Here is a 23,458-nt window from a genome sequence, read left to right as displayed (position 1 = left end):
GACAGTTTCTCTTTTTTAAGAGTCCGGGCTGGTTATTTTGTAGAATATTCCATAATTTGGATTTGTCTGATTGCTCCCCATGATTAGCTTTAGTTTGCTGTTTGCATCGTGGGGACTTTGTGGGTTTGTGTGTGCTTCCATTGCAACCATTGGGTTGTCAGGTTGTCCCAAGTTCAATCGTTTGGTTAAGGTGATGTCTACTAGATCTTTCCCTTATAGAGGTACCGTTGTGCCTTTGTCACTAATGATCGGCAGGACGATAATTTGAGACTGTGGTATCTTCCAACAACTACCTTTCTGTAGCAACCATTGATGATCCTTGCCTGAATCAGTTATTATAAACTGATAGTTGCAGAATGATGATTTTTCTAATTCTGTCATTCCTTCTATGATTATTAGGTGATCTTTTTCTGTAAAATTTCCTCCCCTGCCCATTTTTCTTGAGGATCACTCTATGATTTATAAAGCTTTACCACCTTTTTTCTTTCTGGTGCTCAAATTATCCCGGGATTGGCAAGTGGAACCCCTTCTGGCTGGTTCCCCATCAGTCGTTGAGCACTTCCTTGGTCTCTGGTAAGAAATACTTCAGACTAACCCTGACCTTTCCTTGCTCCAGACTTGTGATCAGCCATTTCTCCAAGGCGCACAGCTTCCTTTTTAGTAGAGAATGGTATTTAGGAAACAAGATCTGGATGCCAAGTTTGCTCATTGCAACTGAGGTGTCATCACTTCTAGGCCCTTCCTGTGGATAGAGCTAGAGCATATATTAATGTTTTTAATAAAATCAGAATGCTGCTATTTTTCAGAGGCTTCAGAAACTTTATAGGTTGTAGTTCATGCTGAAGAACTAGGGTACTGGTATCCTAAGCAGTTTCAGAGACTAAAGTTTTGTCAACTTCTTGCAGTCTTCCTTTTCCTTAACCCTCTAGAAAGTTAGGGTTTTCTATGCTAACTGCATGCAGGACTCATTAACCTCACATATCTCTGAAAGATAGGCCAGGGTAAGTGAGCACAGAAGCCAAAAGCTGGATTCATTTAGGAAGCTTTTATTCCGTATTTCAAAAAATGTTTATTGAACAGTGACTCTCTTCTTACTAGGCATTCAGTAAGGTCCTTGTTCTCCTGGATAATCAAAGAGAAAAAGGACTTGGCCTCTGCCCTGTGGCTGAGTGTCACCCTGCATCTGGTGGCAGGGTGACGGATGTGGAGGGAGGAGGGTAGATGCTAACTAACCACTTTCCACAACGACAGAGCTTTGGAGAGGAGCATACCGATTCCTGCATTAGTGGCTCGTTAGCCTGCATGCCTCAGATGCCATTTGGTTGGGGCCTACCGAGGTAAAAATGAACGTCTCTGCAAACATGGGGGGTAATTGTACAGGGAATGGAAATTTTTTACTATGTTTTAAATTCAGGGCTCGCTTGTGTGGGTAATGCCTTGTGCTGACCACTCTATTTCAAGAATTTAAAGATGTGGGTATTTTGAAAATGATATATAATAGGTACTTAAATAGGAGAGATCCGAGCCTGGGTTGTTTCTTGCTAAGTGCTTACTCTACCTTTTATGTAACTTAAAAAGAAATTGTTTTGTTTGAAGCCCTTGTATTCTCAATTTCTTGATATGTCATAGTGTTGGAATGGACAAAGCCAGTTTTTTTTTTTTTAATGTAGTAACATTTAAAAGTCAGCTTAGACAGTGTCAGTGTGTAGAACAAATGATAGTCAGCAATTTTTTTTTCCAGAATTGTTTGTGTGTGCAGTACTTAATACTAACAAATTTTAGGGCCTCATGGAGGCCTAAATTATCTATGTTACAATCTCAGCAGCTGAATAAACTTCTTAAATGTTGTTTATTATAATATGCATTAAGAGAATTATCGTGTGATTTATCATCCCGTGGTAGCAGTCACGGAATTCAGAATCTATTTGAATGGTGGGGAGTACATAAGTATGAAGAATATATTTTCAACTCCCATGGTAAAAACATTTAAAAAGCAAATGTAATTGGTCACCATGTGGGTTTTGCCTCCCTTCCTGACCATCTGGTCACATGGTGGCGTTCCCTCCTTCCCTGAAGAAGAGGGCGGGGCCTTCTGTTGGTCCTGGTCTCCCCACCCCCCACCCCCGTTGTGCTCTCGGGGCCTGGCTACGTGGCTGGTGCTGAGCAGGGATGTTCCTTGTCACGGCGTCACTGCAGGCCCCCATTTCCCTCCTCTTCCTGCTGTGGTTCTGTGCTCACACCCCGAGGTATCCTCGAAATCGCGCTCCTGGGTTCACTTTCCTGGAACTGCTCTCCCCTCATCACTGACTATGAACAGCCCTTTCCATGCTTTGAGGCCCGGTGTAAATGCCTCCTCTCCCTGGAAGCCTTCCGAAGCCTCTGTCCCTCTGTTCCTCTAAGCTGTGTGTTTTCTTCTCCTTAAGCCCTTACAGCACTTGCTTATTCCTAGGACACTCTTGGGTATTTTCCTGACACCGTTTCCCAAACTGTCCGCTTCCTCTTCCCCTCCCTCCCATGTTGCCTAGCTTGGTACAGTATAAATATATAGACAGCAGGAGGGCAGCGTACATTTTTCAGATGGGGGTCACTTTATAATGTTACAGAGAGAAGATGAGATACCAGAAAACTGAGAATCACTTGGAATGAAATGGTCGTGAACATCCTGGGGGGAGGAATTGCTAGGCCACTCTGGTGTTTTCCGGGGTCTTCTGTGAGCGCCGTGTGGTGAGTCTGCTTCTATCCACGTGGTCGAGCCTGTTGCAGGGGAGCGTCAGGTGACTTCTCCAGGACGGCCATTTGTGTAGTAGGACGGTGCTCTGAAACTACGCGCACCTTGTCAGAAATGCAGTCACAGCAACCTGTGCCATTTCCGCACTGTCATTAATCTTTCCACACCGTAAATTTCTTCCTTAAATCTGTGCTTGGTTGTCACTAATGTAAGACGGGGTGTCTCAATTCCCCTTGCTCCCGCTTCCACTCCCGCCTAAGAGGGGCGTGGCGTCTGTCAGCCTAACCCGACAACATCTCACGGTCCCGTCCCTTATTATAGGGCGAGCAGAGCTGCGAGGCAAGCCCTGGGCTTCCTTTTTCACGTTTCTTCTTACAGCCAGACACTTGTCATCGCACGCCCTATGGTGTCCTGTTTTTGCACACCTGTGATCCTTTGGATGGCTTAGGTTTTAGTGTGAATTCAACAGTATCTTTAGTTCAGTAGTCTTCACAGATTGCTACAGAGCAAACTAAATCTGGTGCCTAAGTACATTCTCTAAAAGTTTGGATGAATTATGTAGCAAGTCTTTTTCTTTCTTTTTTCTAAATTAAGTTTTTTTCATTTTGAGATAATGGTAGACTCGTAGTATATTAATAACATGTTATTCCCAAGGGATATTATGGAGTGATTCCATGTGCTCTCTACCCATCTTCCCCAAACGGTAACATCCAGGGAAACTGTTGTACGTCATCACAACCAGGATATTGACATGATGCAGTCAAGACAGAACATCTCCCAAGTGCCCCCCGTCTTGTTGCCCTATTATAGTCACACCCACTCCCCTCCCACCCCCCACCCTTCTTTAACCCTGGCAACCACTCATCTGTTCTCCATTTCTATAATTTTGTCATTTCAAGAATGTTAAAGAAATGTTTAAGTTCACAATTCAATTTGATATAGTTTTTATGTAAGGTGTGGGGTTAGGTCGAGGGGTTGAGGTCTTTTTTTTTTGCCTGTGGGTGTGTAATTTCTCCAGTAATATGTGTGAAAAGGCCATCCTTCTTCCATCGAATTGCTTTTGCAGCTTTGTTAAAAAAAAAAGTCAGTTGGGCATGTTTGTGTGGGTCAGCTTGTGGCTCTCTGCTCTGTCCGTTGACCTGTGTGTCTTTCCCTCCACCCGTGCACAAAGCCTGCATTCCTGTAGCCGTGTAGTAAGCTTTCATACCGAGGAGAGGGATGCCTCCCAATGTGGTCTTCTTTTTCAAAATTGTTTTGGCTATTTTCATTCTTTCTCCTTTCCATATAAATTTTAAAATCTTGTCTATAAGCTACAGAAGAAAATCTTGCTGTGATTTTGATAGGAATTATGTTAAAACTCTGTATCCATATGGGGAAAATTGACGTCTTTACTATATTGAGTCTTCCAGTCCATTAACGTTGAATGTCTTTTTCTTTTTAAAATAATGAAAGCTTAAGGTGTAAAGATGAAGATAGCTGTGATGTAACGTGTTGCCATGTATTAAGAGGTGATTTTATTCCAGGGAGACTATCAATGACAGACTGTCAGGTTGCATCTTTGTTCAATTCCTTTTTAAAAATTTTATTCGTAGGCCTATGAAAGGAGGTTCCCTACGTGTCCTTTGATTCCGATGTTTGTGGACAGTGACACTGTGAATGAATTCAAGAGTGAAGATGGGGCTGTTCATGTTATAGAAAGGCGCTGCAAACTGGATATAGATGCCCCTAGACTGTTGAAAAAGGTAACTGAAAAGCACACCTTAAAAGGCAGTCCCCCCAAAACCAAAATGAATTTATGCTTATAGCTTCTGTTGCTCTTGTTATTAACCCGTTTTCTTTCTGTTTCTGTTTTAAAGATTGCAGGAGTCGATTATGTTTATTTTATCCAGAAAAACTCACTGAATTCTCAGGAACGTACTTTGCACATTGAGGCCCGTAATGAAACGTTTTCTAACCGTGTCATCATCAACGAGTACTGCTGCTACAGCGTGAGTAACCGGCGCTCAGGCAGAGGCACGGAGCGTGCTGGCGCGGAGCTTCTGAGAGTTGTTTGGCCACTGCTTTAAGCAGTGCGTGAGGGCTGCCTTTGTCTGAGAGGGCAGTTCTTCATCACGTAAAGTCACTGGTTTCTGATGCGCGGGAGCGGCAGGTGTGCTGTACTGCAGGGTGGATCACACTGTTGTCGCAGTTTAGGTGGCCAAGTGGTGGCCTGACTTGTTCTTTAATACTGATATGCCACGTCTTTTCTGGCCACTCTAACACTTTAGAAATGTGTATTGAGGGACCCAGGCTACTGTGTCCCCCGAAGATTGGAGACGAGTGTGTTTATCTGCCCCCCGTCTTCACTGCTCACCACCCTGTTTCAAGAACTTCTCTGACCAGATTACTGGGAAAACCTAATAGGTCTCTCTGCTTCCACCCTTACTATCCTACAGTGTATCCTCGACACTGAATCCAAAGTGATCCATTTAAAGTATGTCAGATCATGTCATGCTTTCTTTGGGCTCAAACCCCTGCAGTGTCTCTGCATTTCACTCAGAGGAAAAGCCCAGAGGCCTTGCAGTGGCTTACGAGGCCCTGTTTTCTCCTAATCTCTCCTCTGCTGTCCTGCCTGCCTTGGGCACAGCCTGCCCGCTGTCTCGCTGACTGTGGCCGCGTAGGCGAGCTTCCCGAAGGACCTCTGCTCCTTCTGCCCCCAGAGCTCCGCTTGACTCCCGTCCTTACCTCCTTCCAGCTTCGCTCAGATCTCCCCTTCTCGAGGAAGCCATCCCTGAGCACCCTATTCAGTTCTGTAACCTGCCCTCCATTCCTTTTAACCCTGCACCAACTTTCCTTTTTTCCATAGTGCTTATCTTCCAACAATGATATAATTTCTTACCTGTATGTTTATGGCCAATTGTCAGTCTCCCCCTGCTAGACTGGAAGCTTCACAAGGCAGGGATCTTGGTTTTGTTCATGGTGGAGAACATGGCTCGATGAATATGGTGAATGAATGAATAAATGAATGACTGAACCAAGAACGAAAATGAAGCTCTCCTTCTAGTAGTCACTTTTAGACTCTTTTAGAAACATTATTTGAGCCTTTTCATGAATTTGAACCTCTTTGTGTAATTTTTCCGTCCGCTGTTTTCATGATAATAACATCGTTAGTAAAATAAGCGTTTTTCCTGGGTACCAGTTGACTGAGGAGCAAATGATATTCTCAGTTGTCAGTATAATCAGTGGGAATACTTTCTCTTTTGCCTGCAGGTTCACCCTGAAAATGAAGATTGGACCTGTTTTGAACAGTCTGCAAGTTTAGATATTAAATCTTTCTTTGGTTTTGAAAGTACAGTGGAAAAAATTGCAATGAAACAGTATACCAGCAACATTAAAAAAGTGAGTCTGTCTTGGGATTTTAAGGAAGAGGGTGGGCGGGAGTCTCTTCCGGAGGCTGGGAATGGGTTAGTCAGGGCTCCCGGGGGTGGAAGGGGTGGGCGGGGCTGCAGGTGACGCTGGTCGCTGGGGGACGGAGGAGGAGGGGTCGTATCAGTATGGGATTAGGAGTGCTTTCTGAAGGCTTGTTTTAAATGCTACTGGAAAGCATTCGGATTGAGACACAAAGCACATGTTGAGTACCAGTGTGGTAAATCAGTGCTTTTAACTAGTTATATAAAAAATTCCATCTTAGATATGATGTCCTAGACCTTTAGAGAAGAGGAAGTAAGATTATGAAAAAAAAAAAACCCACAAAGGCATTTGGCTTTTCTTTTTCCTATTTATGTAACTCAGTTTTTATCACGGTTTTAAAAACCCGTGAGGGATGAATAATTTGAAAGCTCAGTATATACTAACTGTAAAACCGCTTTTGCTTCAAAGGGAAAAGAGATCATTGAGTACTACCTTCGTCAGCTAGAAGAAGAAGGCATCACGTTTGTGCCCCGCTGGACTCCACCTTCCCTTGCACCCTCTTCAGAGATGTCCTCATCCTGCAAGAAACCAGCAGCGCCGTTGGCTGTAGTAGTCCCAGACCCTGCGCTAAAGGAAGGGCTGAGCAGCGAGCCCCTCAGCACCCCGAGTGGGGTGCCCGAGCCCGCGGCTGGGACCCCTGACGGTGAGTCTGAGAGAGGCTTCGCTCTGAGAGCAAGACTCCAGGCTTACCTCGACCCTTTGCCTCTCGGGACGCTTAGAGGTTACACGAGCAGAAAATTGATCTTGTTACTGTCCCCTTTCCTCTGGCTTATATAACACGTTGATTTTATTTTTCTCTTAGAATGAAGAAACTTCCTTCTAAGAAAAAAATGTTTTTCTTATTTTTATGAGTTTATAAAAAATGGGCAGGAAGGGGCATATCAAGTTATTCTTTTATTGAGACCAGGAAATGTTTTTTATTTTAGTTGAAGGTATCTTCAGGGAATTGTAAGGTAGGAACTGATCTTTTTAACACAATTATATCATCACCAAACACATTTTAGGCTTACTAGGTTCAAGGCACTGTTCTAAGCACTTTATGAATGTTCACTCATTTCATAATCATTCCTTTTAGGTAGGAAATGCTTATTGTCCTCATTTTATACATGAGTTAACTAAGGCTCAGTGGCAAGCTCCACCATGCCGTGCCGCCTTTCTTGTGCGTCATGCCCGTGCGCGCGCGCGCACACGCACACACGCACACACGCACACACACCCCTTTTTTATTTCTCAACCTTGTGCCCATTGTAAAATAAGAAAATACAAGAAATTCTGCCCTCATAAGTTTTGTTGAATTATTGGCATTTATCTTTCCATACGTTCTTCTCTGTGGCTCAACTGTGCCCTTGGTTACTTTTCAACAGGTGGCAGGTGTTTTAGTTAGTTTGGCAATATGTTTTATTTTTCACTTTGGGAATTTTTCTTTGCTATGCTTAATTTGAAATCTCATACTTCCAGTTTATGTTACCTCATGAGGAAGATTTCTTGTGTTCTTGAACAGACGAAATAGGTCTAGATCCACTTGTTTTATTTCATAGTTTTATATGATGTGCGTCCTCATGTAACTTTGAATTAAGTATCATTAAATATCTGTAACAGCCGTCATTCTGTCATGAATAGAGTTGATATTTTGCAAACAGAGTAGATCTGGTGGTAGTCGGGGGGGTGTAAAGGAATCGGCACGTTTCTATGTGGCTCTGGCAGTGATTGGGCTTAAAGACTGTCATTGGGGGTCTCTGGGGTGGCTGGTTAGAGTCCCCCTTCCCTGTGGTTCAGTCACCTTTCAGACGCCGGGACCACACAGGAACGTCACCAAGCAGGAGGACTTTGGAAGCCTTCGAGCTTCAGTGTTGTTTGTTGTAAATGATGTCCTGTAATTTATATTCCAGACAAACTAGACGCAGACTACATCAAGAGATACCTGGGTGACCTGACTCCACTGCAGGAGAGCTGCCTGATCCGGCTTCGCCAGTGGCTCCAGGAGACCCACAAGGGCAAAGTGAGAATTCACACTCACGTGCAGGGGTGCTGTTGTGAAACCTCGGATCCCTGGTCCTGTTCATAGTGACTCGGAGCAAATGTGCCCGATTGCCATAGCTGGGAATGTCCCTTCCAGTCTAAAAGGCATTGAATCCGTATCCCTGTGTGTGGCACCCGAGTCCTTCGTGGCAAGTTATGATGCCCTGCTGTGTATAATTAGCTGTACTTTTGTAGATGTTACAGAGGATGGGCTTGCTGAAAAACAATTATATGTCAATTTGCAAAGCAATATTGTGTTCCAAGTATTCATACATTTTAATTTTCAGAAGGTTTGGAAGTGGTTCACAGATTATTCAGAGGTTAGAACTGTTTGGGCTTTGATTTTGAGGTTTTTGGTAAGCAGCCTCATAAGGAATTAGACTTCTGTAATCCTCCAGCTGATGGGGACTAGTGTGGAGCAGAGGCAGATTTGTGTGTCGGGGAAGTCACTCACTCGCTGGCCTGCTCTCTACGTCGGTCAGTCTCGGTCACTAGCGCCCAACATCGGAGGACCGTTGGTATTAGTTACTGAGAACACAGCCCCTGTGGTGAGAGCTGCCATTTGTTGCGTGCTGACCGTGCACCAGACTCTCTTTTAAGATCTTAATTAAATCCTCCCAGCAGCCCTATGAGGTGGTGCTGTTTTTATCACCCCTGTGGTGCACACAGAGAAGTTCAGTAACTTGCCCAGGGTCTTAGGTCTAGTGAGTGGTGGGCTGGGGTTTGAAGCCAGGCCTTTTGGTCCTGGAACCGACATTCCTAGCCACTTCCTGGTAACGGTGGTCCTTTCTGCGAGAAGGTGATGCCATCTCAGCGCTTTATTTTCCCAGGAGTGGGGTAGTTAGGGGGTGCCAACCACACGCCCCCCATCTGTGCACCAGCAGCGTGCGGCAGTGAGTGCGTGGCCGGGGTCAAGGGCAGCCAGTCCACGGGAGACCCAGACACAGCCTTGGCCTTGTGTTTTACTTAGGGAAGCCGACCTGTCGAACTTGTCGATTGCCAGGAGCGGAACCTGGAGAAGGTTCCGGTGTGTCAGGACACCAGCGCCACTACCAAAAGCAACAACACTGTTTTGTGTTCCGGGTTTTTATTTACGTGTCATGTATACACAGAAAAGGGCTCAGATCATAATAACTCGCAGGTTAGCTCAGTGAGTTGAAGCACCTGGAGTTTAAGAAATTACTTCTGCCTTCGCTGTACTTTGCTGAAACTAAAATGGGAATAGCATGAAGATTATTCAGACTAATCATGCTGAGTTTCTAAAGCATTAAGGAACGTGTTTCTGGTAATGGCTAATTTTACATAGTGCGATAGTGCAGCTCGCTGCTGATAAGAAGTGAGACTTTCAGAGTCTTATTCCGTTGGAAACTTGGTTTTTCCCCTTAGCAGCTTTTAACATTGCTTAGAAACATCTCTTTCTCTCAACAGATCCCGAAAGATGAGCATATTCTCCGGTTCTTGCGCGCCCGGGACTTCAACATAGACAAAGCCAGAGAGACCCTGTGTCAGTCTCTGACCTGGCGAAAGCAGCACCAGGTGGACTACATCCTCGACACCTGGCAGCCTCCCCAGGTCCTTCAGGACTACTACGCGGGAGGCTGGCACCATCACGACAAAGGTAGCTGGGAACTTGGCATCGGGACACGCGTAGGGACAGGCGGGCCTGTGGGTGTGCTGCCCCTCCCTCCCCCGGCTCGAGCACGTGGATGCCCGTTTCGCCGCCGCCGCCGCCACCCTGGGGGTGCCCCGTAGAGCGGAAGGAAGGGCCTGAGGCTGCTGCTCCCTCACCGCTCTCGCTGCCCTCGGGCAGCCTGCTCTACTGCGTTCCTTAGTTGTGTGGAGTTTGACTTTATTTAAAAAACTTTGAAGGCAGAGATTTCTCAGGAGCACAGTGCTAGGAGAGGTACTTCCCAGTGACTTAGCCCCTGCAGTATCTGTAAAAACGTGTAGCCAGGTTTTGCACATCAGGATTTCAGCTCTACCTGGAGAGTGAACAAAACTTGAACCAAGAACAGTGATCCCTAAAATGAATGATTGGGTGCGCGTGGGTTGGTTGGATTACCCTGCACACGGCGCCCTGCAGGACAGCCTGCGCCGTCGAAAGGCGAGCCCGGTGCTTCCTGACTCAACTTGGTGGCGGGTGGAGTGGGGTCACGGCTGAGCCCGGCGATGGCCGCGGTGTGCGTGGTAGAGCCGGACGGAGGACAGAGCTCCGCTGGGCCCCCTCGCTCCGTGCAGAGCGTCTCCGGGGCCCTGCTAATAAGCTGCTCCGTCGGCTGGCTTTGGTGGGGCAGGGTTGCGGGGGCCCTGTGGGCACCACAGAAGGCCGCCGCTGCCTCTCAGCGGGAGAGCACTTGAAACTCCTTTGGAACTTGGGTGAGCCCATCTCCCTGTCAGGGCCTCAGAGCTGTGTCCCCAGCTTCATGTCAGGAATGGCGCTCACAACGCCTGTCCTTCCCCCTGCAGACGGGCGGCCCCTCTACGTGCTCAGGCTGGGGCAGATGGACACCAAAGGCTTGGTGAGAGCCCTCGGCGAGGAGGCCCTGCTGAGATACGTGAGTGCTCCCTGCGGAGGACACCAGGCTCCACTGTGGCTTCACTTTCTTTCTCTGCCCGCAGGGGTGGGCGAGGACAGCTGTCCTGTTGCAACAGCATGTTTTACTTTCATAATTAGAAAGGAAGATCTATTAATATATTTCAAAAACTTCAAAAGAGAGCACAAAAATTATAAAAGTGTTTTTCACGGTGGGGCAGCATGAACAGAAAAATCAGTATAGCCCCTTGAGAGGGTACGGGGAGCTGGTCCTGAGTCGCCTTTTCCTTTCTCTCCCACTGACTTGGGCACCCCCCTCCCACCCTCGCTCTCTTTTTAAGATGCCCCTCAGATCGGACCTCTTAATAGCACTCTCTCCACTGGCACGTCCGTGATCCAGGCTCTTAGCATCTTTCATGAGGGCTACTTCCCTGTCTCCTTCCCTGTCTCCCTGTCTCCCTGACCCCTTCCAGGGCAGCTTCCACCACGTGGGCAGCTATGAAGAGAAGAATATTGTCCTTAAATTAGAAACGAACAAGCAAAAACTTTAAAAGGCATATCTATAATCCATTATCCCAAAATATCCACTGTTGGCATTTTGTTGCATATTCTGTTAGCGCCCGCCACTGTGCGTGTGCTGACGTGGGCGTACGTACGCATCCACACGTACACACATGTGCGCACAAAGATACGGGTGGACTACATCTGTTGGGGAAGGGCTTGTTACTCCAGATTGAAGGGTTCCTTTCAGCTGGACTTCAAGTCAGTTCTCACACTGCCTCTTCTCTTGGCTGGTACGTGTAGCATCACAGTGTCCCCACTTGACGGACGCTTAACGTCCGACACTTCCGGATGTGTCTGCTCTGGAGATAGGTCAGCAGTTCGTGCCCTCCCCGCCCATCTGGAGACTCCTGTCATCTCACTGGGGAGCTGTCCCCTTTGCCACACAGGACAGCGCTCGTTCTCTTTGAAAGAGATGTTCTTCGTCCGTGCTGTGTTTTGTGTGTATGAATGTGTCAAGATTTAAATACATGACTGGGTTTACACACCTACCTAAAACACGCCGTGTTATTGTCAGTCGCATAGCTTTGATGCCATCGTGGTAGCTTCTTAGACTGATCATGGAATCTTTATGGCCCTTTTTTACGTAGGTTCTCTCCATAAATGAAGAAGGGCTAAGACGGTGTGAAGAAAATACAAAAGTCTTCGGCCGGCCTATCAGGTAGCTGTGTGGTGCTGTTTGTCCTGCTAGCTTATTGAGAATATGAGTTAAGTATTTCTAGTTGATTTTTAGAACCAAAATCTGGTTTGATTTTATAGGACCAAGTGGAAATAGTTTACCATAATGCTCTAGGAGGCAGATAAGAGAGAAACATATAGAGCATGTAAGATAGTCAGTTGTGAGGGACCATTGCTAGAGTTTGGTGTTTCTGCCCCCAGGCATTGCCATCCCCTCGGTCTGAGTGGATTGGTGTGTCTGAGGTCTGCATGGTCCTTGGGAGCCCAGAGTCACAGGTGGTTGGGTTTTGCTCCTTTATTTTTTGGTGGTGGGGAGGTGGGACAGAAAAAAATTGGTCTGTGCTATTAAACCAAACTTCTAGTTATGGTAAACTCTTTTGAAAATGTGCAGTGGTTCAGAGGTTGGCATAGAGAAGGGAATAGATGGTTAACTAGCACATAAGTTCCAGGAGGGCAGGGACTTTGAGGACCTTTGCTCACTGCTGTATTCTCAGCTCCTGCCACAGCGCTTGACTCAATAACGTTTGTCAAAGAGTAGGTTATCGTTCAGTCACACCATGTATTTAAATGCCACACACACACCCCGCTGGGTCAGTAGAGGGGGCTCAGCAGGTCAAGGGCAGCACCTGGCCTCCTTCGCTGGATTGCTGAGTGCGTCAGACTGAAGCTTTGAGTCACGGTCCCTTAGCTCTTGGCGGCTTTGAGGTTTCAGGGATTAGTCCTACCACACCCATCCCGTGTCTTGATACAAGCAGATATAAATAGAGTTCATTACACTGTGATTTTTAAAACCTGGTGTATCTTTGGAAATGGATACAAATGACCGTATATAACGTTGAAAAGAAAAGCAAGTCGCTCTGGGCCGCGGTTTGCCGAGTGTGCCGTGTACTGAACGGAGTTCATCTCACCTGCAGTTCGTGGACCTGCCTGGTGGACCTGGAAGGGCTGAACATGCGCCACCTTTGGAGGCCGGGCGTGAAGGCCCTGCTGCGCATCATCGAGGTGGTGGAGGCCAACTACCCCGAGACGCTGGGCCGCCTTCTGATCCTCCGTGCCCCCAGGGTGTTTCCTGTCCTCTGGACTCTGGTGGGTTTCTGTGTTGTTCTGCATAACTGGTAGCCTCTTGGAAGGTGCCCACACATGCGTTCATGTATGTGTATGCATCTGTGACTCGAAGTCATAAAGCAAAATAAGCACAGAGACATCAAAGTTTTTCAGATTATCTAAGGAAAGAAAGAATTCCCGAGGGTCCTAATGTCATGCACTTGGGCTTTACAGAAAAAGCGTATCAAACTTGAATCCGCCCCCCCCCCGTAATATCACCGTGTAATTTTAATCTTTGAAATACAGACAGCAAAGCAAATATGACTACATGGTTTTTTCTAATTATTTATAGGTTAGTCCATTCATTGATGACAACACCAGAAGGAAATTCCTTATTTATGCAGGAAATGACTACCAGGGTCCTGGAGGCCTGCTGGATTACATCGATAAAGAGATTATTCCAGATTTCCTGAGTGGAGAGTGCATGGTATGTATCTAGGAAAGCATCTGCACGTTTGGCTGCTTACGAGGGTAGCAGAGGTGGATGTTGGTTTGCACAAAGGATTTTCAGAACTTTTAGTTTGGATTATTTGATTGTCTTTCAGTTTTTGTTTTGGCTGACATCTCTCTGATACTGGGTTAAACTAAACAGAACCATTTAGGTAATTTTTGATAACACACATTCTTCATTGTTAAATACTAATGAGAATTTGTTTTACAGTCAGTGTAATTGCAGCTTGCTTTATTCACTCAGCTTTGTGTGAATCAGATTCTTTAATCGTTTTAGAGGAGCTGTGCATTTTTTTAAAACATTAAAAAATCAGGGGCTTCCCTGGTGGCACAGTGGTTGGAAGTCCGCCTGCCGATGCAGGGGACACGGGTTCGTGCCCCGGTCCGGGAAGATCCCACATGCCGCGGAGTGGCTGGGCCCCTGAGCCATGGCCACTGGGCCTGCGTGTCCGGAGCCTGTGCTCCGCAATGGGAGAGGCCACAACAGTGAGAGGCCTGCGTACTGCAAAAAAAAAAAAAAAAAAAAGATCAAATTGATTCTCAAAAAGATTTCCCCCTTGACAATAAATCAGGATAACATTTTAAAAGGAATAGTTAAGGGAACTAGTTCTCTTGTATGTGATGTGGGGCTTTAAATACATTGAGTTGCTAGGTTATCAGGCAGGTGGCTCACTTCTTTACCCTGTACTGTGGCGAGGGAGTCAGAGAAGTTTAGTTCCTTGAGGACCGTACAGCCTCGGGGGCACAACGGCCTGACGGGGGTGGTGAAGGAAACAGAAATGTGGTCCACGCATCTTGCTGACGTGACAGGTGACGGGCGCCAGCAGGGAGTAGTGGTTCTTCTCAGAGAAGGGACTTCCATCCTCCTTCATAGTAAATAAGGTTAGCCGTTGAGATGTTGAGATGTGGCCCCCCTGGCTGACTCATGTATTTAGCTAATGATTGGGCGCTCGGGAGAATCTCTCTGGATTGTTCGAGGAATTTAACTGGCACTTGAATCAGCTCTCAGGCCTTCAGTCCTGCTCCAAGGAATCGCAGTGCAGCACAAAGGAGCAAGTGAGGTAGAGGACCTTCACTCACCCAGCCGCCCGTGAGATTAAAGCACGAGGTCAGATCTGTAGAAACCCACAGACTTCGATTATATCAGAGCAGGACCCGGCGAGGTTGCCCCTTCCAGTTACGATGAAAGCAACTGGGCTGCAGCAGAAGCAGACCTGACTCCCCCATGAGGTGTTGAGGATGCTAAGAGTCCCGTAGTCAGCAGAGGTCTCCCCACGCCGGCCGTTAAGGCTCCCTCTCTGCTCTTCCGTGCCGCTGTCGGGCTGGTGTTGAAGAGACAGTGCTCGATTCTGCCTGCTGCTATCTAACGTGGCCTCGGTGCTGTGGCGTGTTTGCGTCCCGCTGCACTGCCCGCTGTAGACGGCTGTGTTTCTTTCCTGTGTGCTCACCTCCCAGGGCTGATAATGTAGGCAGTGCTTGGATTTTACGAGCTCGAGTGTTAAGTCATTCTATCCAGGTCAGTTAGGAAATTTATGAAATGTGCAAATTCTAATTCAGCCTGTTTGAAGCAAATTCGAAAGTTGCTGCTCTTTATTATTTTTTGGCTGGTGTCATGGACTGATCATTTGATCTGACTTAGACACAAAGCTTTCTTATAGATTATATATCTTGACTGTAATTGTATAAATAAGAATAGTGTCTGTAGCTGCGGAGAATAAAACTCTTAACATAATGTTTTCTTCTGCGGCGCAATATACATACTTAACTGTTCTTATATAAACCAGCTTCAGTAGTTGGACCCAGTCCCTCATACGCACTAGTGTGAATTCTGTGGCAAATCAGCTTCAACTTGTTCTCTTTTATTTAAAGCGAGACACACGTATTTAAGTGGTTTTTCACAATTATTTTGCTAAGTAGTGTAGAGTGTTTTGCGACGTGGCAGGTGTTGTCCATTTCCTAAGCGGCTCCGAGGAGTCGCGTGTGTCAGGACATGGCGCTGCCGGCGTTTGGTTCTCAGCGGAGTGGCCTGTGTTGGCTCAGCTCGCACGACTGCATTTACATTTCCAGTGTGAAGTGCCGGAGGGGGGCCTGGTGCCCAAGTCCCTGTACAGGACCGCAGAGGAGCTGGAGAACGAAGACCTCAAGCTCTGGACCGAAACCATCTACCAGTCCGCGAGCGTTTTCAAAGGGGCCCCGCACGAGGTAGGTGCCGGCACGAAGCCACAGGGGCTGGGCCCCCCTTCCCACCGTGGTTCTTCTGTGGGTCTCCCCAGTGGGGTGTAGTTTAGGAGAATCAGATGCTTTTCTCTGGTCTTGGTCTTTAGGTTTGTGTTGACACTGATCTGCAGTTTAGGTAGATGTCGACACAGGAGGGCAGGGCTCTCTCAGAGGGGAAGGTGGCTGCCCTTGGTCAGGGCGCCCGGAAGGAGGGTAGGCAGCTCGCGGTCCAGTTCACCCGAGAGCCTGGACACACAGGGGCGCGTAGCAGGTCTCCCCTTGGGAAGATTTGTAACTCTTCAGTTTAATGTACTCAGTGATCAGGACCAGTCGCATCTTCTGTTTTTTCTTGACTGGATTTGGTTATTTATTACCTTTAAGGAATTTGCCCGTTTTTATAAATCTGATGGAGTGAGGAGAATCTAGCACATGTGTTTTCTCTCCTTGCTGTCACGTGGTGGTGCAGAAGCAAGAGTGTGCCTGTGTTTTCACACGCATGTGTGCTGTGGCGTCACAAGGGACTCAGCACTCACTGGCCCTTCCTGGACTTCGGGCTGAGGTTTGTGGCTCAGGATCGAGGGAGGGGTGGCACCTGGCACAGAGAGGCCGCTCAGCGGGCTGGGCTGCTGGCCGGGTGGACAGTGGCGGCCGGGAGCTGACGCCACACTGCTGCCTCCATCCTCCTGGCCGGAGTGTGTCCCGCACGGCCCACCCGTGCCTCGTGGGGCAAGTGGACATGGGGCTGTGGTTTGAGCGAGCAAAAAAGACAGGCTCGATGTGCCTTATTCACAGCCTCTGTAGGGGGAAGTCGACTGTGTCTTGAGGATTATTTGTATTCGTTTTTTATTTGGAGGCCGGCAGGCGCGAGGAGGCCAAGTTCTTTCCTTAGGTTGTGGTTGCTCTCATCCAGGGTAGAGAACTCAGTGGTGTGGTGTGTTCTTGTGAGTCACAGGGTATCTGTGCAAGTGTTTCTACATCAAAACTGAAAACTGCAGTTCTGCTTTGGGGGTTCAGTAAAGCACAAATCGAGGATGGCGGTCTCATGAACTGAGGACTGAATTCCTCGTCCCCGCTGTGAATGCAGGAGCGAGAGTGCCGGTCCACAGAGGGGCTGACGTCCAAGCGAGCTCTGCCCTCAGAGCCACTTGGGTGTCTTTGGTGCCACCGCTGTGCTTAGATGCAGCTCTTGTGCTTATGGAATCCGCTCTTTAGGGAAATTCTGTGTGGGTCTGTCAGCGGTGAGAAGTGGCCGTGGTGGGACCAAAAGGGCTGCTTGACGAGAAGCAAAGCGCTAACACGCCTCCCGGAAGGCTCAGTGGGCAGGCTTCCAGGGCAGGGTGGGGCGCGGGGCCTGGCTTCTGCTGGAATTTTTTAGTGAATACATAACTTTTTACAGCTGGTTTTAATTCTCACATCCCTCCCGCAGTAATCTTTTGAAACTATAACTTTGATCATTCCCTGTGGGGAAGCTGTATGGGCGCCGCATGAAATTCAGCTTTTAGGTTGGCACTCGACACCCGGGGCCCTTCCCCACCCCCGGGCCACGTGGCGCCCTCTTCCCACCCAGCCCAGCGGCCACGGCCAGAGGCCACTCAGCCTGCGCTCGTGTCCACCCCCGCTCCCCGCTTGGATGCTTCCTTCCCGTCCCTCCTGGGCTCTTCTGCAACCTTCCCTGTGCCCTTCAGCCCAGAGCAACCCACGGAACCACTTCTGTGGTGTCTATCGTTATTTCTGTTTTGTATTAAGACACTTTTTACAGCCAGCACTGGGTGTTTTAAAGCACTCAGGGAATTGAGGGGAAGCTCGGACCATAGGTGTAGCTGACAGGGCACTGAGCTTGGCCCTGACGTGTAGCAGCGGCAGTTGGGTGAAAGAACGAAAAGAGCGAGCAGAGGCCTGGAAGGTGGGGTGAGGAGTCTGAGCAAGGAGGGCTGGCCACGCGCGCCCCCCTAGCCGGGGGAAAGCTGCCGGGGGACCTGCTGCCGCGGCGTCGCCTCAGAGGCCCGTGCTTATTTTGGTGGGTTGATGGAACCTCTTTTTCCAGATTCTCATTCAGATTGTGGATGCCTCTTCGGTGATCACTTGGGATTTTGATGTGTGCAAAGGGGACATCGTCTTTAACATCTATCACTCCAAGAGGTCGCCGCAGCCACCCAAAAAGGACTCCCTGGGGGCGCACAGCATCACCTCCCCAGGAGGGAACAACGTGCAGCTGATAGACAGAATCTGGCAGCTGGGCCGGGACTATAGCATGGTGGAGTCGCCTCTGATCTGCAAAGAAGGGGAAAGCGTGCAGGTAAGGTCTCCTGGGAGTCCCCGCAGCGCGGCTCTTCCGTCCGAGAAGGAGTCTTGCTTCGGCCCTGCCCTGCGTCTGTAGACAGGCAGCTCCGTATGTCCTCTTGGTTACGGTTAGAGTCGCTCAGGAAGCCGAGCGAATCCCAGAAGGACCTGGAGCTCAGCAGAATCCATTACTTGTATCTAAAGTCATGAATTATTTCTGGAAGTATTTTCACAAAAGCGACATGGAAGAAAGGAAAAGGCATTCGGTACACGTACAAAGCTGGGATTGAGAAGGCTTCTGCTAAGACGGCCTTTGACCTGGCGGCATTCTTCTCTTCAAGGGAAATCACCCCGAATAGAAGGGAGAGAAACAAGTAATTAGGGAACTATTAAGTCTCATTACTAAGCATCCTAATTTATTTTAAATGCTCTGTCAGCTCGTTTAAAATTTTGGCTAGTTATTCAGAGCGCCTGAGCTCAGAATGGTCGCTCTCGGGTGCTTCTGGCCTTCATAATAGATGCATAATTTTGCTGTCTTTACGATTTTCAGGGATAAGCCTGTCAGTGTTTTGGTGGTCTTAGAAGCAGAGTAAAAGAGAGTATTTTATTCAGTTTTCTAAATAATGAACATTTTAATCTGTATCACAGTCTTTAGTTCCAGAATAAAGGGAGAAAGTAGTTTTCACAGATTGGCATTCTACTTTAGATTGATGTCCTTTTAACCCAGAATACACCGGTAAGGTCATTGGAAGCACATCAGAGAGAGCATTGCCTGGTCCAAGTGGCCTTTTTTGACCCCAGGCCCTCAAGGGTGAGCAGAGGACCCCTGGGCGCTCCCACCCTGCGGGCGCCTGCATCCTCCTCCCGAGGCGGAGTCCTGGGGGCGGACAGCCTCTGAGGGTCCCTCCCGTGGCCTCCCCAGTGCCTGGCAGAGGCCTGGCTGCAGGGCCGACACCCGGGAGGCAGCGTGGGATGGACCCCGATTATGAATCAGGGCAGCCAGTGCTTCGAGATGGTCAGTAATCAGTGTTGGATCCGAGTGGACCCGGTCTCCTGGCGTTTGTCAGACCCGTTGTGGGAGGGCATGGAAAGCAGGTCCTCAGCTGGTGCCGCCTGACTCGTTCCAGGGCTCCCACGTGACACGGTGGCCGGGCTTCTACATCCTGCAGTGGAAGTTCCACAGCATGCCGGCCTGTGCTGCCACCAGCCTGCCCCGCATGGACGACATGCTGGCCTCCCTGCAGGTCTCTTCCCACAAGTGCAAAGTGATGTACTACACTGAAGTGATCGGGTCCGAGGACTTCCGGTGCGTGAGGCTGGGGTCCAGGCCGGGGCGGCCTCCGGGCCACCTGTCGCTGGCAGTTCACGGCGTTATCAGTGTGGGAGGGTGGTGGGGGGCTGTGTCCCCCTGGGCCCCGCACGGCCGGCCCGGCTCTGGAGGACGCTGCGGGGAGCGGGCTGGGATCAGCCAGGAAGGTGGTGGGCGGCCGCGGTGGGGTCCTCACACGCCCCCCTCCCCGTGCTTCTTGCAGAGGCTCCATGACCAGCCTGGAGTCCAGCCACAGCGGGTTCTCCCAGCTCAGCGCTGCCACCACCTCGTCCAGCCAGTCCCACTCCAGCTCCATGGTCTCCAGGTAGCACACAGTGCGCAGAGGGGACGGCCCACCGCCTCGGGCCGCTGCCCGCCCGCCCAGCAGCCGCGCTGTGCAGACTCCTCTGGCCCTCTAGGTAGCACGTAGCTCTCCAGGTGGCAAACGTAGTCACTGACCCCGAAACGATCTCGACAGGTAGTTTTAACTCTAGCTCAATAGCCATAGGTTTTGTATACAGTGTGCACAAAATCCAACCAGAGCACAAGGGCTCTCTCTTCAAAGAAAAGTAGTTTATATACCAATTAAGAGGTTGACTTTGTCTCAAATGTTGATGCAAAAAATGTTTCCAAGCACCTCCACACCATCCCTTAGTGGATGAACTCCCCACCACCTGTCAGAGGTGACCCACCTTCCTCCGCGGAGCAGAAGCTGCCAACCTGTCCCCCGCCCTGCATCCGGCCCTCACCTCATCCCTGCCGGTGGTCGACGCGGTCCGAGGATTCAGTGACTGCCCGCTAGGCTCCTTTTCCTCTGAGCAGACACCGCTTAATCAGAAGGACTCAGAGGGAGCCTGTGGGCACCCCGGCCCGGCTCCGGGGCAGACGGACCCACTGTTTTAAAGTGGGTCTGGGGGGCCAGGGGCTCTCGCGGGCTCCCCACAATGCCAGGAAGAACACCGCCATCATTAAACATTATTTCCTCTTTCCTCCTTTCAAACCTTTTGGTACTTTGAGAGCAGGCTTCCTCTGTCCATGAACTTGGGCCGAGGGCGTCCTCTCCCTTTTCCTCCCGGTGTGTTGCTCTTCCTACCTGCACGCGTTAGTTCTGAACTCATTCTAGATTGGCCTCCCCTGGGCCCTTCACAGCTTGGTAGCATCAGAGCCCAGATGGTTCTTCTAGTCACTAGAAGGGTACTTGAGAGACAGTGAGTCCCATCTGCCGTTTTGAAACTGTCCTGTGTTCACTGTGTGGCCATGTCGGGACAGCCTGTGGCCTGGGGGAGCCCTGCTTCTGTGTGACAGGATATTGTGGGCGTGTGTGTGTGTGCCTGCAGGCGTGTGTGTCTTGGGGTGGGTGTGTGTCAGTGGGGGGACGGGGCGAGTAGAAACTTAGTTCAAGTAATGAAGGGTTCGATTGCATAGAAGCAGGTCAGATTGTGAGGTTGGTCTGCTTTTTACTTTTTCTTTTTGATTCCAGTTACCAAGCCTGGTCTACCTTTTATTGGCCCTCGTTTTCTCAGCTTGTTATGGGAAAAGCAGGTTCTTTGCGAAATCTGTCCAGGTGTTGCCTTGGGTCAGTCTCCGTGGTGAATGAAGACGTGTGCCGTGGTGGGTGCGTGGCGGAGGCTGTGCTTTTAAGGATCTGGGCCAAAAGCCAGGCGGCCATCGTCAGCGTGTGATGGGCACGGAAACCCTGAGTTGCGTTGTTGTAAACCTGCCCTGGAGGTGTTAGGTGGGTGCCGCGTGGCAGGAGAGCTGTGTGGACGAGCGTGCGCCCGCGGGGAGGTGTCCGCAGGTCTCCGGAGGGGCGGAGCAGCCCTCCCGGGCAGCGATGCTCGGTGGCTGCCTGCACGCTGAGGACGTTCCTGGGCATCTCCCAGGGCTGCTGGCCTGTCCGGAGCACAGCTGTGCGTTTCCTTCACAAGAGAAGCTCACCATTGGCACCTAAAGGCTTGTTTCCAGAAAGCACAGTAGGGTTAGTTAGTGCATCCGTGCTGCTTCCTGTTTCCAAATTCTCAGGACCTGAAGACGGTCCCGTCTCTCTCCTTCTCTGTCTCTTTCTCTGTGTCTCAGATGGCGATTTTGCTGACAGCTGCCAAGAAAACACTTCACTCGACAGTCCACATCAGCCCAGGGGCGCTTGTAGAACTATCTGAATTGCAGCCACCCCTCCCCCAGTCTGAAGAGCGGCTCTTTTTGAGTTGACTCAGAAGTGGCACTGTCTCATCCCCAAAGAGTTGAATGCATCCTTAAGCGTTCACAGCACATCACTGCACAAGTACTTGCAGGGTACTGCTGAGTACCCATCGCCCCGTCCTCCTTGGAAGGGGGCTGTGAGGCAGGTAGACTTGGATCCCGCAGTTCCTCGCGACTCCTTCAGTGCCCTGCACTCTTAAAATGTTGCTGTCGTTGCACCTGTCTTCAGCACTAACGATCCTTTTGGTTTCCCCTCTATTACTAGTGTCTTAATTCACTTTCTTTCCTAATTTCATTATTTACGTATCAAATTCTGTAAATGTTTTGTAAACATATTACCTCACTCTTGGTAATACAATACTGATAGTCTTTAAAAGATTTTTTTATTGTTATCAATAATAAATGTGAACTGTTTAAAAAAAAAAAGAATGTCTTTTTCTTACTATGGATCGGCAGTCTCCCTTGAAGAGTGTGACGTCCTTAGGAGACTTTAGAGATTGCAGGAAGGGGAGATTCTGGAGCCAGAGGACTGGTGTTCCAGAAGCTCGGGAACACTGGCTAGCTTGTGAGGGGCCATTGTACACTGTCCTGCACACACGTCGCAGCTGTGGGCTGCCGATTCCTCAGGAGTGCGGAGCCCGGTACTTACAGCTCCCTCGCTCCCGGAAGAGAACAGGCTGTAGTTTTCCTTAAACTCCATGAGGTCGAACAGGACTCAGCCACGATGCAGTGCTTCTTTAATAACAAAATGGGTCCTTCCATCAGGTGGCCGGCGCGGACCTTCAGAAACCTGGGCCGCCTTGTCCCCAGCTCCTGCAGTTGGGCCTGCCGGGCTGGGATGCCGCAGAGGCAGGAGCAGTGCCTACCCCATCAGGAGCCTCGAGGGCCCGTCCTTGGTGGCAGCGGCCGTGGGATCGGCCCGGCCGCGGGGCGGGAGCAGGTGATGCCTGCATGAGCCCCCATGCCCGCGGCCCAGCCTGGATTGTGAGCCCACCCCCACCCCCCCGGCAGTCGAGACAGGAGACGGGCTTCAGTCCTCCCTCAGCAGCACCTGCAGGACGTGCAACTGATGACTCAGCCAGCCTGTCCCCAAGGGAAGGGAAAGGCTTTTTTCCACGAATTCCTTCGAGCTCTGCCATCTCCTGGGCCCACTTTACCAAGCCTTTGGTTTAGCGTCAGGTTCTCACAACGGTGGCCAGAGCAACATGAAAAGCAGGTGAGGCTGTGAGCACCTGTCCCCCACTGCCCGTCTCTGACTATCTCAGGGCCAGAGTGAAACGGGGCATCCTGACAGTGGGCGTCAGGTTTTTATACCGGGCCACCAAGCTGTAACATGTATTGATCCGTAAGTGTGTCGTTCCCTTTAACACCAGGTCTCATCAGACGACAGAGCCTAACCACAGGCTGCATTGCAATCTTGAGTCGTGGCAGGGGTGTTCTCGGTAAAGTGTTGGTGTGAAACAAACCAATGAATCAGTTTTGTTTGAAAAGTTAGGGCTTTGGAAAGCAGGGGATTCTGGAAAGATTGTAGTGTCATCCCCACATGAAAACAGAAAGACCAATGTGGAACCTGAAAACTACGTACAACTGGCTTGTACCCTAGAAAATAGTTAAATGGCAAAGCTTATATATTCTCCACAGTTAAAAAAAAAAAAAGAAAAAACTATGGACATAATTTACAACAAAGCTAGGGGATAAGGTATCCTCATCAGCCCCAAATAGAGGCACAAACCAGCTATAGTCACAAGACTCATGTTAAACAATGGAGTGTCTGGGAATTCCCTGGCAGTCCAGTGGTTAGGACCCCGTGCTTCCACTGCAGGGGACACGGTTTCTATCCCTGGTTGGGGAACTAAGATCCCCCAAGCCATGAGGCGCAGCCCAAAAAAATGAGGGGAGAGTGGGGACGGCATATGCAAGAAATTAACAT

At 49.4% G+C, this 23,458-nt stretch overlaps 1 protein-coding gene across 2 annotated transcripts in view; it reads left to right on the top strand.

Annotated features, from left to right (window-relative positions):
• The window catches only part of SEC14L1 (SEC14 like lipid binding 1), a 50,298-nt gene extending 29,982 nt beyond the window's left edge, over positions 1-20,316 (top strand). For both annotated transcript variants that reach the window (XM_082603747.1, XM_082603748.1), the window contains 14 exons: positions 4,321-4,470; positions 4,585-4,716; positions 5,978-6,106; positions 6,587-6,821; positions 8,068-8,177; positions 9,626-9,815; positions 10,664-10,752; positions 11,882-11,952; positions 12,884-13,055; positions 13,366-13,500; positions 15,591-15,725; positions 17,785-18,036; positions 19,148-19,326; positions 19,553-20,316. In XM_082603747.1, the coding sequence (XP_082459873.1) occupies positions 4,321-4,470; positions 4,585-4,716; positions 5,978-6,106; positions 6,587-6,821; positions 8,068-8,177; positions 9,626-9,815; positions 10,664-10,752; positions 11,882-11,952; positions 12,884-13,055; positions 13,366-13,500; positions 15,591-15,725; positions 17,785-18,036; positions 19,148-19,326; positions 19,553-19,658 (2,085 nt within the window). In that variant the 3' untranslated portion in view covers positions 19,659-20,316. The remainder of the gene's footprint in view (positions 1-4,320; positions 4,471-4,584; positions 4,717-5,977; positions 6,107-6,586; positions 6,822-8,067; positions 8,178-9,625; positions 9,816-10,663; positions 10,753-11,881; positions 11,953-12,883; positions 13,056-13,365; positions 13,501-15,590; positions 15,726-17,784; positions 18,037-19,147; positions 19,327-19,552) is intronic.
• The last annotated feature ends 3,142 nt before the right edge of the window (positions 20,317-23,458 follow it).

Source organism: Mesoplodon mirus (assembly GCF_964341445.2).
Source record: "Mesoplodon mirus genome assembly, chromosome: 18".
Lineage (NCBI taxonomy): Eukaryota > Metazoa > Chordata > Mammalia > Artiodactyla > Ziphiidae > Mesoplodon > Mesoplodon mirus.
Note: the sequence above shows the minus strand (reverse complement) of the source record. Positions and strands in the feature narration are given on the sequence as shown.